This window comes from Oncorhynchus gorbuscha, linkage group LG06 (genome assembly GCF_021184085.1).
Source record: "Oncorhynchus gorbuscha isolate QuinsamMale2020 ecotype Even-year linkage group LG06, OgorEven_v1.0, whole genome shotgun sequence".
In the NCBI taxonomy this organism is placed as follows: domain Eukaryota; kingdom Metazoa; phylum Chordata; class Actinopteri; order Salmoniformes; family Salmonidae; genus Oncorhynchus; species Oncorhynchus gorbuscha.
In genome coordinates this window covers 79,341,898-79,357,957 of record NC_060178.1, presented here as the reverse complement: position 1 = coordinate 79,357,957, position 16,060 = coordinate 79,341,898, and the positions used below count along the sequence as shown (strand labels likewise).

At 39.7% G+C, this 16,060-nt stretch overlaps 1 protein-coding gene across 1 annotated transcript in view; it reads left to right on the top strand.

Annotated features, from left to right (window-relative positions):
- The window catches only part of LOC124037264 (golgin subfamily A member 7B-like), a 45,017-nt gene that overhangs the window by 28,057 nt on the left and 900 nt on the right, over window positions 1-16,060 (top strand). Inside the window, exons 4-5 of the mRNA XM_046351948.1 lie at window positions 6,530-6,631; window positions 15,675-16,060. The exon at window positions 15,675-16,060 is cut by the window's right edge and continues 900 nt beyond it. Coding sequence (XP_046207904.1) covers window positions 6,530-6,631; window positions 15,675-15,758 — 186 coding nt within the window. The 3' untranslated portion in view covers window positions 15,759-16,060. The remainder of the gene's footprint in view (window positions 1-6,529; window positions 6,632-15,674) is intronic.

The window sequence follows — 16,060 nt, the reverse complement described above, 5'->3', positions numbered from 1 at the left end:
ATTGTGACGTCCACCTACAGGTGTTCTATCTTAATTTGGTCACTTTGTTGCAGCAGGAAATGGAAATTATAGTATTCAAGATTTAAAAAAGCTTCTCAAGTGTGTAATTTCCACTTTAAAATGTCAGACTTGATATATCCTAACTAAAATTGTATTCACTCCATACAAAAATATACATTTATTATAATCCACATATAATTAACAATTTCTGTTGTTGCATGAATATTTTCCTGCTGTGAGAAACTGGTCAAATTAAGATAGCACGTGTACTAAGGTTTGACTGGTTACCAATACCAGTTTGGAAACCTGCCATTTGACGCAGGGAAATAAACGGAATTGGTTCAATAACCTGAATTAGTTATGAGAGTCGGCTGAGAGAACATTGTTTTTTGTAGTTGTTCTGACACGCTATGCGTAATCAGTGTGCTTTGATGACAAAGATGTTGATCTAGACCGTGGGTAGTCCTGGGAATCTGTCCACTCATACATGCTCACTGGTGTGTGGCCTCTTATCAGCTGGACACACGTATACATCACACACACACACACACACACACACACACACACACACACACACACACACACACACACACACACACACACACACACACACACACACACACACACACACACACACACACACACACACACACACACACACACACACACACACACACACACACACACACACACATTCAGCCAAAGGCTCTGTGATAAGGTCTGATTGAGCCTCTGATACACTATTTTGCCTTCAGCTGTCCACTGCTTTGTGCTAGTGTGTGTGTGTGTGTGTGTGTGTGTGTGTGTGTGTGTGTGTGTGTGTGTGTGTGTGTGTGTGTGTGTGTGTGTGTGTGTGTGTGTGTGTGTGTGTGTGTGTGTGTGTGTGTGTGTGTGTTTGCGTGCGTGTGTGTGTGTGTCATACAGCTGGCACCTGGGTGCCGGTGGGCATGGACAGCCCTTCCAACCATAACATGGCTTTTGTGTGTGTTCCGTCAAAGTGAATGACAGGCACAAACACAACTGATGAAGGGATTCATCTTTCTCTTGATGCCCCTACGGTCACATGCACACACAAACACATACACTAATTAATCCTCTCCTCAGCTGTGTGTGTGTGTGTGTGTGTGTGTGTGTGTGTGTGTGTGTGTGTGTGTGTGTGTGTGTGTGTGTGTGTGTGTGTGTGTGTGTGTGTGTGTGTGTGTGTGTGTGTGTGTGTGTGTGTGTGTGTGTGTGTGTGTGTTTGCGTGCGTGTGTGTGTGTGTCATACAGCTGGCACCTGGGTGCCGGTGGGCATGGACAGCCCTTCCAACCATAACATGGCTTTTGTGTGTGTTCCGTCAAAGTGAATGACAGGCACAAACACAACTGATGAAGGGATTCATCTTTCTCTTGATGCCCCTACGGTCACATGCACACACAAACACATACACTAATTAATCCTCTCCTCAGCTGTGTGTGTGTGTGTGTGTGTGTGTGTGTGTGTGTGTGTGTGTGTGTGTGTGTGTGTGTGTGTGTGTGTGTGTGTGTGTGTGTGTGTGTGTGTGTGTGTGTGTGTGTGTGTGTGTGTGTGTGTGTGTGTGTGTGTGTGTGTGTGTGTGTGTGTGTGTGTGTTAGTAGGTCAGACAGAGCAAGACGTTAAGAGATCGAAAAGTCCCAGCCTGCCCCTCTTCGCTATTTCTCACACACAACTTTCATCTCCATGTTTCTGTAATGTTCTCATAAACGTTCTTTCACACAGCAAATCGAGACACACAGAAGTCATCTCTATGTATGTTTCTGTTTGTTTTTTAAAGCATTTTTGGATCAAAACCATGCAAAAGTACTGGAAGGGAATCAAGACATGCATTGCCATTCAGGTTTGAGCCAAACAGAAGTGTGCTCTGTGCTCTCCTTCCATGTCATTTTAAGATAATATATTTGTCAGATAAGATATGTGCAACATGGAGATCTCGAGATCATATTGGCCATGTGAGGAAAGTTGTTTATTTATACTAGATTTATAAGATCAGTTTATAAGTACCCACTAGAGAATGTTGCCGGGTGTCCCCTTTAGCATGCAGTATGCATCAGATGCATATCAACCCGCAAGGTGCAGCAAACATACAGTTGAAGTCGGAAGTTTACATACACTTAGGTTGGAGTTATTAAAACGCTTTTTTCAACCACTCCACAAATTTCTTGTTAAAAAAACTATTTTTGGCAAGTCGGGTTAGGACATCTACTTTGTGCATGACACAAGTAATTTTTCCAACAATTGTTTACAGACAGATCATTTAACTTATAATTCACTTGTAAAACAATTCCAGTGGGTCAGACGTTTACATACACTCATTTGACTGTGCCTTTAAACAGCTTGGAAAATTCCAGAAAATGATGTCATGGCTTTAGAAGCTTCTGATAGGCTAATTGACATAATTTGAGTCAATTTGACTTTTACCTGTGGATGTATTTCAAGGCCTAGCTTCAAACTCAGTGCCTCTTTGCTTGGCATCATGGGAAAATCTAAAGAAATCAGCCAAAACCTCAGGAAAAAAATTCTAGACCTCCACAAGTGTGGTTCATCCTTGGGAGCAATTTCCAAATTCCTGAAGGTACCACGTTCATCTGTACATACAATAGTACACAAGTATGAACACCATGGACCCACGCAGCCATCATACCGCTCAGGAAGGAGACGCGTTCTGTCTCCTAGAGATTAACGTACTTTGGTGCGAAAAGTGCAAATCAATCCCAGAACAACAGCAAAGGACCTTGTGAAGATGCTGGAGATAACGGGTACAAAAGTATCTCTATCCACAGTAATATGAGTCCTATATTGACATATCCTGAAAGGCTGCTCAGCAAAGAAGAAGCCACTGCTCAAAAACCGCCATAAAAAAGTACATCGGGACAAAGATCGTACTTTTTGGAGAAATGTCCTCTGGTCTGATGAAACAAAAATAGAACAGTTTGGCCATAATAACCATCGTTATGTTTGGAGGAAAAAGGTGGAGGCTTGCAAGCCGAAGTACACCATCCCAACCGTGAAGCACAGGGGTGCGATCATCATGTTGTGGGGGTGCTTTGCTGCAGGAGGTGCTGGTGCACTTCACAAAATAGATGGCATCATGAGGAGGGGAAATAATGTGGATATATTGAAGCAACATCTCAAGACATCAGTCAGGAAGTTAAAGCTTGGTCGCAAATGGGTCCAAATGTACAATGACTCCAAGCATACTTCCAAAGTTGTGGCAAAATGGCTTAAGGACAACAAAGTTAAGGTATTCGAGTGGCCATCACAAAGCCTTGACCTCAATCCTATATAAAATGTGTGGACAGAACTGAGAGAATGTGTGCGAGCAAGGAGGCCTTACAAACCTGACTCAGTTACACCAGCTCTGTCAGGAGGAATGGGACAAAATTCACCGAACTTATTGTGGGAAGCTTGTGGAAGGCTACCCGAAACGTTTGACCCAAGTTAATACATTTAAAGGAAATGCTACCAAATACTAATTGAGTGTATGTAAACTTCTGACCCACTGGGAATGTGATGAAAGAAACAAAAGCTGAAATAAATCATTCTCTCTACTATTATTCTGACATTTCACATTCTTAAAATTAAGTGGTGATCCTAACTGACCTAAAACAGGGAATTTTTATAGGATACAATGTCAGGAATTGTGAAAAACTGAGTTTAAATGTATTTGGCTAAGATGAATGTAAAATCCCGACTTCAATTGTAAGCACCAATGCTTGATAATTAGTGCATAAACTATTATAAAGGATTAATTGCATGAAGAAATATTCGTGGAAATATATCCCAAAATGAATAATAATAATTTAAAAAGTCCCGTTACAGATTCTTTTGACAAATTGAAACAAATAATAATGGCTATTAAGCAAAAACAAGTAAAATAATAAACATAAAAATAAAATATGCTATTTATTTTCTAAAATCATCCTTTACAATTGTTTATGCACTGGTGGTTTTATTTAGGAAAACAGCAAATAATTTCAACTGTCCACCTGGCTAGTTATATTATTATATGAGTGGTCATGTGCTGAATGCATGGACAGCGTGGATATTCTTTAAAAAAGTTAAATTTGGAAATAGAGCTGCACCTCTTGACTTATGATGATTATTTGACTAAGGTATGTAATAGAAACTGCAGAATATACTCTTTCTGGTACTATATTGAAATCAAAATGTTTTACTTGCATGTGATTCGATAAAGTGATGATCCCTTCCATGCATCTGTAAATTACAGATCTCTTCATATACAATTTGATAGGCCTGATAGTGTCACCCATTACATTATTGTCCCTGTAATCTTGTCTATAGGCTAACTCTTATTATGTGTGAAATGAGTTTTTGTATAGTTTAGGTGTATTTTCGATGGGCCGGCTGTGCAGGCTGACTGGCTTCATTTGTTTCCCGCTCATGAAGTTGGACAGAGTCAAGGATACAGTATGTTTTGCATTATTCTAAAAGCCTACTGTAACACATAGCATGTTTTAAATTAAATGAGTAAGTTACAGTGAATAAAACTAATTATTAACATGAGCGCCAATGCTGATGTATAGGCATAACACAAACTCATCATTACACTATTGTTGTTTTAAATTAAATCAACCTCTTCACCCTCTTTATCATTCAGTTATGCCTAATTTAAATTAGATTGTAAAGTAACTTGCACATTTATTGCCCATCCATTCATTTGTTATTCATTCAGTGGGCTAGCATCGTTTCCTTCGCTGGATAGAGTCAATGATATGTGTTGCATTATTCTAAAGGCCTACTGCAACATGTAGCATGTTTTTGTTTCCCTTACAATACATTTGATTAGTAATTGAGTTATAGTAAATAAAACAGTCACTAACAGCTTATTTGTACAAAGTAAAATGTAAAAGAGAATGGTATCAACCGCCATGACGCGCAGTCAAATTATTTGCTGCTGATAAATAGGCATAACACAAACTCATCATTACACTATTGTCGTTCTAAATTAAGTGAACCTCTTCACCCTCCTTATCATTCAGTTAGGCCTAATTTAAATTCAATTGTGAAGTAAGGTGCACAATTATCGCCCATTGCTGATCCTCAACACTGGGGCCCCTCAGGGGTGTGTGCTTAGTCCCCTCCTATACTCCCTGTTCACCCATGACTGCGTGGCCAAACATGAATCCAACACCATCATTAAGTTTGCTGATGACACAACAGTAGGCCTGATCACCGACAACGATGAGACAGCCTATAGGGAGGAGGTCAGAGACCTGGAAGTGTGGTGCCAGGATAACAACCTCTCCCTAAATGTGAGCTAGACAAAGGAGCTGATCGTGGACTACAGGAAAATGCGGGCCAAACAGGCCCCCATTAATATCAACGGGGCTGTAGTGGAGCGGGTCGAGAGTTTCAAGTTCCTTGGTGTCCACATAACCAACAAACTAACATGGTCCAAGCACACCAAGCCAGATGTGAATAGGGCACGATGAAACGTATTCCCCCTCAGGAGACTGAAAAGATTTGGCATGGGTCCTCAGATCCACAAAGGTTTTAGAGCTGTACCATCGAGAGCATCCTGACGGGTTGCATCAGCTAATGAAATGGCTTCCAATTCTATTTGCATGGAATGCTGCTGCTACTCTCTGTTATTATCTATGCATAGTCTCTTTAATAACTCTACCTACATGTACATATTACCTCGACCCCGGTGCCCCTGCACATTGACTCTGTATCGGTACCCCCTGTATATAGCCCCGGTATTGTTTCATTTACTGCTGCTCTTTAATGATTTGTTATTCTTATCTCTTTAAAACTCTATTGTTGGTTTAAGGGCTTGTAAGTAAGCATTTAACTGTAACGTCTACTACACCTGTTGTATTCAGCGCATCTGACATATAACATTTGTTTGATTTTGATTTGATTTAACAACCCAGTAACTAGCCTTACATAAGCCTTGGCAGAAGCAGGAGCTTATCTCCTGTTTCTGTAGCGTGAGGCAGCTGATGTACAAGTACACCCTTTGGACAGGAAGCAGGGCCCAGGAAGTTCAACCAAACACTGCAGACAGTTCATCCAAAAATGGGAATTACACTGAAAAAATGGGATCTCAACAATTACCAACCAATGTCTCCAAATTATTAAGCTTTTAAATGGAAAAGAGAGAAATGTTTAGAAAAGTTTAAATGGTGAAAAACTCTTTAGAAGTGTGTGTTAGAATAACGTAGTGTCCTTAGAGCATAATATAAATACACTGGGTTTTGCTTATGTTTGTGCTTTAGACTGGATAGAGACAAGCAGCTGTAGACAGAAAGACAAGCAGACATAGACAGAAAGAATTAGTGCAAGTCATTTCTTCCATCCATAATTTCTTCCACTCTGTGGGGCACATGAGGGGGAGGGTAAAGAGGGGTGCAAATGCAAAAGCAAGGGGCAGGGATTTATAGCCTTGTCCTCATTTCACCTCTTACATATTTTATTCTAAGCAACATCCTCTCCATCTCTCTCTCTTCTCCCTCTGCCTCTTTCTCTCTCCCCTCACTCTATCAGGTATTGAAGAAGATCTCAGGGTATATCCAGGAACAGAATGAGAAGATCTACGCTCCCAGAGGTCTGCTACTGACCGATCCTGTTGAGAGAGGCATGAGAGTCGTATCCTTTTTGAGCAATACATTGATCTATTGTCACGGCAGGTCTTCTTACCAAAAGTTAGCGATTTGATTATAGAGGTTAGGGTTAGGTGTCTTACAAGACATAGATTTCCTTAAAGTTGACTGCTGGTGATTAAAGTGACTAGGCAAAGCCTCGTAGAGTAAAAGTTTAGAGGGTTAGGGCGACTTCAGTGTGGTTGTAGCTCACTAAAGATAGTTTTAGTTTTATTAAGACCTTGTTTTTCTTCCTGCTTTTCTCCCCCCTGGCCCTGCTCTCTCCTCTTAGGCCTCATTTATAACCGTTGCATAAATGTAACACTATTGTAAATTTCTGATAAGACTGCGCACGCACAAAAATATTGAGTTTTATAAACTTGGCACACCCCGTACATACACGTGCCCGTCATAAATCAAGTCCTGTCGTACATTATAATTCCAGTTGAATAACGCCCATAATTCACCTTTTATGGTGACAAATAATGCCCTTATTTGCTGTATACTTTGGAAGTATTGGAATTAGGGCAATACAGTATCTAGGGGAAATAGCAATGGCAAACTTTATCAAATATCTGTGGCGGCAGAATGTTTTTAAAAAGTGACATTTGCTGTTTCTGACCGTTTCTGCAAGACAAAATCAATTGCAAATAGTTGTGGACCTGTAAACAGATCGCTTGAATGCAATAATGTTTTGCATCCACTTTTTTTAGCTGAATCTACATTAGCTTATCTATTTACTACTGTGCCTTGGGTCCAGTTAAATGAGATATTAGACGAATGGTAGCCTATACTAACTTGCTGTAGGCCAATAGCTTATTTTGTGAGTGGTCTATGAAACCATCAAAGTCAGAAAAGATGAAGAATTTATTCTACAATGATCATGGAAATGTAATACTCCAATATTTCACAATAATGCCTTGCGATCTGAAGGGCAGCCTTTTGCATCCTCCCAATGCTCCAACTGTGGGAACTGTACCCTTGCCGATATCATGTACAGTAATGGTTTGAGAACATTCCTACATTTGAAAGATACATACACATTACCAGGCAACTCCTTTTGTCTTTCCAATTATGGGATTTATAAATAAACTATCTGGGCTCTGTCGTAGAAATTCTAATCAAAGGGAAGAGAGACTGCAGATTCTTTCAAACAACACTTTATTATAAGATTTGCAAAAATTTAACAGTTAACAACGCACTAAAACAGTTGTGCAGTTAAGGCCCAACGAACAGTGTCGGTTCTCAGCTTTTATAGAGAAGCACATGCTTTTTGTAGACGTGGCAGTCAGCAGATAGTGTGTAAAAGGCAATTAGTTGTCTGTGCAGATTTAAGATAGCACAAGGTTGATAGCCTGAGGTCTGAACCGTCTAACTGCATTCACAAAAGCAAACACTATAATGTGCTCCTTTCTGCAAGTTTCCATACATGTGACTTATTTGCCGACGTTTACTGACACACGCCATATTCAACGGGTGTTGTACACTTTAGCGTAAGACATGTAGCTAACTAGTGAGCAAGGTAAACAATAAAGCTAGCTAGGTAAACAACGTTTAAGATCACACACTTCACGTAACGTTAGCTAACGAGCCAGCCAGATAATGTTAGCTAGTTAAACAACAATGTAATTAGTGCCAAATCATGTTGTTACTACCCTGCATGAATCTGCTGGAAGCTAACCAACCAGGTTCAATGTTAGCTAGCTGACATTAGGCTCTAACTAGCAACGCAAATGGCTCTTGGATACGAATAATAACGTCATATGCGTAACCTTAGCTAGGAGACAAGCCGGCTAACGTTAGCTAGCTAGCTAACAGTACACTTTATCTTAAGACATGTAGCTAGCTAGCTAGGTAAACAATGAACCTAGCTAGGTAAACAATGTGTAAGATCACACATGTCACATTAAGTAACGTTAGCTAGGGAGCCAGCCAGCTAATGTTAGCTAGCTAGCTAACAGGACACTTTAGCTTGAAATGAAACCACTTTCTGTCAAAATTACAAAGGTGTAATATCTGAAAATGTAGCTAGCTAGACTATCTTACCCGTATATATATCATCAAGCATGATGGATGTATCTCCCTTTCACGGATGCCATGCCACGTTTGCCCTTAGTTTGTAGATGTAATCCAGAGACAGATGTTGTCTCCATCTCTTTAGCTGTCAAATTCAAAACTTGATCCTCCAGGTGGAGAGTGACACTTATTCAGCTCCACTGCACGATACATTTGAAAAAAAGCTTACCCAACACAGACTGACCAGCTCAAATAGACATAAGCCTTCTATATGTGGTCCTTCTGTAGCTCAGTTGGTAGAGCATGGCGCTTGTAACGCCAGGGTAGTGGGTTCGATCCCCGGGACCACCCATACGTAGAATGTATGCACACATGACTGTAAGTCGCTTTGGATAAAAGCGTCTGCTAAATGGCATATATTATTTATTATATTATATGGCAGACCAATCCAAACTCCTCTCTCGGCATGCACACTCATTAATGTCAGACAATCATGACTAGTGGGAGGGCTTGTAATTTAAAGATTGTATTTGTATTTACAGATGGCATAAAAGTTGTTATTAAGGCACATGAAAGTTCACATGTTCCAGAAGGCATTTCTGCCAAAAAACGCATTTTGATTAAAAAATATATATAATTAAAATGGCTCTCCTTTGAAGTCATGACTTGCGACATACACCTAGTTTTCTGAAATGGGTACGTATGAGGAAATCATTAATTCGGCCCTAATCTATGGATATCACATGACTAGTATTACAGATATGCATCTGTTGGTCACAGATACCTTTAAAAAAATGGGCCTCACAATGGGCCTCAGGATCTCATCACAGTATTTCTGTGCATTCAACTTGATAAAATCATCGATAAAACATCGATAAAATGCAACTGTGTTTGTTGTCCTGCCTACCCATACCATAACCACACCGCCACCATTGGGCACCCTGTTCACAACGCTGACATCAGCAAACCGCTCGCCACACGACTACACACTTGGTCTACTGATGTGAGGCCGGTTGGATGTACTGCCAAATTCCCTAAAATGACATTGGAGTCAGTTTATGGTAGAGAATGAACATTAAATTATCTGGCAACAGCTCTGGTGGACATTCCTGCAGTCAGAATGCCAATTGCACACTCCTTCAAAACTTGAGATATCTGTGGCATTGTGTTGTGTGACAAAACTGCACATTTTAGAGTGGCTTTTTATTGTCCCCAGCACAAGGGGCATCTGTGTAATGATCATGCTGTTTAATAAGATTATTGATATGTCACACCTGTCAGGTGGATGGATTATCTTGTCAATGGAGAAATTCTCACTAACAGGGATGTAAACACATTTGTGCTCAAAATTAGAGCAAAATAAGATTTATTTTTGCATATGAACAATTTCTGGGATCTTTTATTTCAGCTCATGAAACATGGGACCAACACTGTGTATGTAATCATGTTGCGTTTTGGGTTTTGGTAAAATACCAAGGAAATGCTTTACTATGAAATTAGCCCCAACTGTTATCTGTGTCCCCTAAATCAGGTAGGTATATTCCTTCATTATGTGGTTTGTGTCTTCAGTTTGCAGTTTGTGTCTTCAGAAAGTATTTATACTCTTTGACATTTTCCACATTTTGTTGTTAGATGTTGTGTCACTGGCCTATACATACTGGCCCATAATGTCAAAGTGGAATTATGTTTTTAGAAATGTTTACAAATTATTTAAAAATTAAAAGCTAAAATGTCTTGGGTCAATAAGTATTCAAGCCCTTTGTTATGGCAAGCTTAAATAAGTTCAGAAGTAAAAATGTTCTTAACAAAGACAAGGGAGGTTTTCCAATACCTCGCAAAGAATGGCACCTATTGGTAGATGGGTAAAAAAACAGACATTGAATATCCCTTTGAGTATTGTGAAATTATAAATTACACTTTGGTGTATCAATACATGGTGTCATGTATTGTCGTGTATCAATACACCCAGTCATTACAAAGATACAGATGTCCTTCCTAACTCAGTTGCCAGAGAGGAAGGAAACTGCTCAGGGATTTCACCATGAGGCCAATGGTGACTTTTAACCAGTTACAGAGTTTAATGGCTGTGATAGGAGAAAACTGAGGATTGATCAATAACATTGTAGTTACTCCGCAATACTAACCTAAATGAGAAAGTGAATAGAAGGAAGCCTGTACAGAATGGAGCAAACACTGACACGGAAAATAATCACCCACAACCAACATGGGGAAAACGGGCTACCTAAGTATGATTTTCAATCAGAGACAACAATCGACAGCTGCCTCTGATTGAGAACCATACCAGGCCAAACACAGAAATACAACATAGAAAAAAAACATAGACTACCCACCCCAACTCACGCCCTGACCAAACCAACACAAAGACATAATAAAGGAACTAAGGTCAGAACGTGACATGCAATAAGGCACTAAAGTAAAACTGCATAAAATGTGCTGAAGAAATTAACTTTATGTTTTGAAAACAATGTGTTTTGTTTGGGGAAAATCCAACACAATCCATCACTGATTACCACTCTTCATATTTTCAAGCATGGTGGTGGTTTCATCATGTAATGGGTATGCATACCCATAACTAGGGATTTTTGGGGGGATAAAAATAATATAGCGAAGCATAGGCAAAATCCTAGAAATTCACCTTTGAGCAGGACAATAACCTAAAACACCACACCAAATATGGAGTTGCATACCAAGACGACATTGAATGTTCCCGAGTGAGTGTTTTAGTTACAGTTTTGACTTAAATAGGCTTGAAAATCTATAGCAAGACTTGAAACTGGCTGTGTACCAATGATCAACAACCAAATTGACAGAGCTTGAAGAATGTTTTAAATAATTATGTGCAAATATTGTACAATCCAGGAATGCCAAAACCTACCCAGAAAAACACATCTGTAATCTCTGCCAAAGGTGATTCTAACATGTATTGTTTCAAGGGTGTGAATACTTATATGAATTAGATATTTCTGTATTTTTTGTTGTTGTAAATGTGCAACATTTTCTAAAAACATGTTGTTACTTTGTTATTATGGGGTATTGTGTGTAGATGGGTGAGAAAACAATCAATTGAATACATTTTGAATTCAGGATGTAACACAACAAAATGTATAATAAGTTTGTAAAGCGTGCATACTGGTGGTAGAGAAATCAGGCGCAGGAGAGCAAAGACTGTGTTACCAGGGCGCAGTTTAATGATAAAAATCACAGTGGAACAAAAAACATAAACAATGGGACAAAACCCCAGACATAACGTGCACAAGCACTTACAAAAAAACAATACCGGACAAGGACATGTGGGGAACAGAGGGTTAAATACACAACATGTAATTGATGGAATTGAAACCAGGTGTGTGGGAAGACAAGACAAGACAAATGGAAAATGAAAGGTGGATCGGTGATGGCTAAAATACCGGTGACGTCGACCGCAGAACGTCGCCCGAACAAGGAGAGTGACTGACTTCGGAGGTAGTCGTGACAAAGTTTAATAATAAATCCAATTTAATTTACAGTGTTAAATGACACCATGACACTTTTTTGTGAACAAATGTTTCATTTTGGTGTTATAATAAGGTTGGTAGCAACATGGAAAATCGCTGTGGAAATCTGTTTCAGCTCATGTCAACTACAAAATCCACAGTTCAATGCTCTCTATGAGCTGACTGGCTAGCTAGCTAGATAGATAGCAAACATACCTACACACAGTAATTCAAAAGACGATATCAGCATCTAACGCTAACGTTAGTTCGTTGTAAAATTGCCTAAACAAACGGCATTATCAATTTAGGAGTTTACAATCTCGCCATGTTCAACCTGTAGATGTGACTTACAGAGTGGAGTCTAACATTCACAATGGTGATTCTGGGACAAGGAGCTCTATCCTTCAAGGATTAAATGGGAGTCTATTGGGCATTAGACCAAACATTATCACAAATTTCGTCAACAAGAAGTACAATATTACAAATATTTTCTGAGATGTGCGATAATTAATTTGCTATCTGTTGTATCATATAGCTTTGGAATCATGACATTACATACTTTCGTGGAAAATAAGCATGTTTCTCAACATACAGCTTTTTTTCTCAACAGTAGCTTTGCAACTGCATGATGCAGCATGACAACGTGGACGCAATTGGTCGACAGTCTGCTGGATGGGGTGTATACGTTCCTTCATTCAGTGGATTCCTATCTCCTTCCTATAATATCTCTGACAACTCCAACATGCAAAGCACCCTGGACTAAAAAGGCAGATTCATAGGAAAAATGTTCTAGACCCTCAGTTAAATGACAAATTTCTTGAGATAGGAATATTGCAAAAATATGATCAATGGCTCATTTGAGAAAAGACATCCTCCCGAGTATTGAAATCTGTATGAAAGACGTTTTCACGATCTAAAAGTTGTATTCCTTTTAACTTCCAGTGTAGTGAGGCGACTTTATCACGGTGCTACGAAATACCAGATTTCTGCCTGCTTTAACACCAATAACTCAGATACACATGAAAACATATATTCACACAGGGAATCAATAGAATATCACTCAGAGATGCACAAAAATCTAATCAACCAATCAAATGTATATATAAAGCCCTTTTTACATCAGCCGATGTCACAAAGTGCTATACAAATAAAATGTATTTATATAGCCCTTCGTACATCAGCTGATATCTCAAAGTGCTGTACAGAAACCCAGCCTAAAATCCCAAACAGCAAGCAATGCAGGTGTAGAAGCACGGTGGCTAGGAAAAACTCCAGAGAAAGGCAGGAACCTAGGAAGAAACCTAGGGAGGAACCAGGCCTCTTCTAGCTGTGCCGGGTTGAGATTATAACAGGACATGGCCAAGATGTTCAAACGTTCATAGATGACCAGCAGGGTCAAATCACAGTTGTTGTAGAGTGTGCAACAAGTCAGCACCTCAGGAGTAAATGTCAGTTAGCTTTTCATAGCCGAGCATTCAGAGTTAGAGACAGGTCAGGGTTCCATAGGCAGGCAGACAGAACAGTTGAAACTGGAGCAGCAGCACGACCAGGTGGACTGGGGACAGCAAGGAGTCATCAGGCCAGGTAGTCCCGAGGCATGGTCCCAGTGCTCAGGTCCTCCAGGAGAGGAGGGAGAAAGAATTAAAGGGAACATACTTAAATTCACACAGGACAACAGATAACACAGGAAAAATAGTCCAGACATAACAGACGGCAGTTATTAACCCACTGTTCCTAGGCCGTCATTGAAAATAAGAATTTGTTCTTAAAAACCTCTTAGGGATGATGTGGAATGTAGTTCCAGTGCAGGAACATCAATCAGCGGAAATTTCAGAGCGCCACCTATAGTTTTCGATAAAACTCAAACTTTCATTAAAACACACATGCAAGGTACTGAATTAAAGCTACACTCGTTGTGAATCTAGCCACCAAGTCAGATTTGTAAAATGCTTTTCGGCGAAAGCATGAGAAGCTATTATCTGATAGCATGCACCCCCCAAAATAGCTGAACGACACCTAAACAAAAGATTTTGCGGTAGCCGGCGCTACACAAAACGCAGAAATAAAAAATAAAACATTCATTACCTTTGACGAGCTTCTTTGTTGGCACTCCTATATATCCCATAAACATCACAATTGAGTCTTTTTCCCGATTAAATCCGTCATTGTATAGCCAAAATGTCATTTTATGAAGGCCAGTCTGATCCAGGAAAATTCCCCTTTACAAGACGCAACGTCACTTTTTAAAATTACAAAAGTTGCCTATAAACTTTTACAAATCACTTCAAACTACTTTTCTAAACCAGCTTTAGGTATTAATAAACGTTAATAATCTATCAAATTGATCACGGGGCGATCTGTATTCGATAGCAGCAAGTCTTGAAATCATCGTCCATGTTTTCACTTTCATAACATCCTGCGGTGCGCCCCAAGACAGGAAGTGCCTATACGTCATCTAACCAAGGATAAAGCAGCCATGAAATGCCAGTACTGGCGACATCGTTTGGAAGCTGTAGGCATTGAAATGGGATCCTTGTTTATTTTCTGTCGTCTTAGACAATACATTGACTGGCGGATGAATATTTTTTTTGCGTTTTTGGTGAACAGTTTTCCCTGGGATTTTTACTCCTAAACACGTTCTGTTATAGCCACAGACATGATTTAACCAGTTTTAGAGACTTCAGCGTGTGTTCTATACACGCATACTTATCATATGCATATACTATATTCCTGGCATGAGTAGCAGGACTTTGAAATGTTGCGCGATTTTGAACAAAAAGCTGCGAAAATTCGCATCATCCATAACAGGGTTCTTAACTGACTTGCCTCGTTAAATAAAGGTACAATTAAAATAAAATAAACTTACCCTAGCATCCTGATACATAAACTATTGCAGCATAAATACTGGAGGCAAAAGCAATACAACATTCAAAATGGGTTACCCTTTCTTTAAAAGGATGAAGACTTTCTAAAGGCACTGTAAATACTTCTGGATGGAGACATGTGCTGGGTGGGGTTGGGGGAATGGAATGGGAGTTTGATGGTGGAGGCCCAATTTTTTTATGTTTTCTTTTCCTGTTTATACTGAATGTATTATTACCTAAATGCTGTATTTATTTCTTACTGTTATTTTTATTTTGAGTGGCAGCCTACAGGTATTTGTTTTAAATAAACATATGAAAATAAATAAATAAAGACTAAAATCACCAGGAATACAGCAAAAATGTGTTTAATTTAGGAAATCTGTTCCCAAGTATTCCCACAACAAAAGAAGAGACATGTGATCGTGTCTCAATGTAATCAAGGTATGAAATTATTGTTATTTTAAAATACAATCTATTCGTTGGCTTAGTTTTGGTCAATTTGCAGTGTACAAATTATTAGAATGATTTTCCGTCCCACCGACCATTCTTTCAGAATAAAATTGTCCCATGGCTAAATCTAGTTGCCGACCCCTGGCCTAGAGTATACCCCTTATCCCCAATCTGTGTACATATATTACCCCCTTCCCTCCCACTCCTTAACCCCTGTGCCCTCCAGATCGAGGTGAGTGTGTTTGAAGACCGCGGTTCCAGCGGCTCTAGCCCCAGCAGCAATGTGTCGTCTGGAATCAGCCAGCGGTGACTGGAGGAACAGCACCAGGGATATGGGTACCAACAACACCACCACCACCACCACAGAGGCAGCGGATCCCTCACCAACATCCGCATGCTGAAACATGAGAGCACACGCTTCTGAATATAGATGTATATGTAATCAATATACTATCTCTAGTTATGAGTATAGATGTATATGTGATACAGGAAATAGATATTGAATGTATATACTATCTATAGTTCTGAGTCAGGAAGGAGAGAGAGAAAGGCCAGGATTTGTAGGCTACTCTCAACAGGAAACTGAAGTACCATGAGGCCAGGAGCTGACAC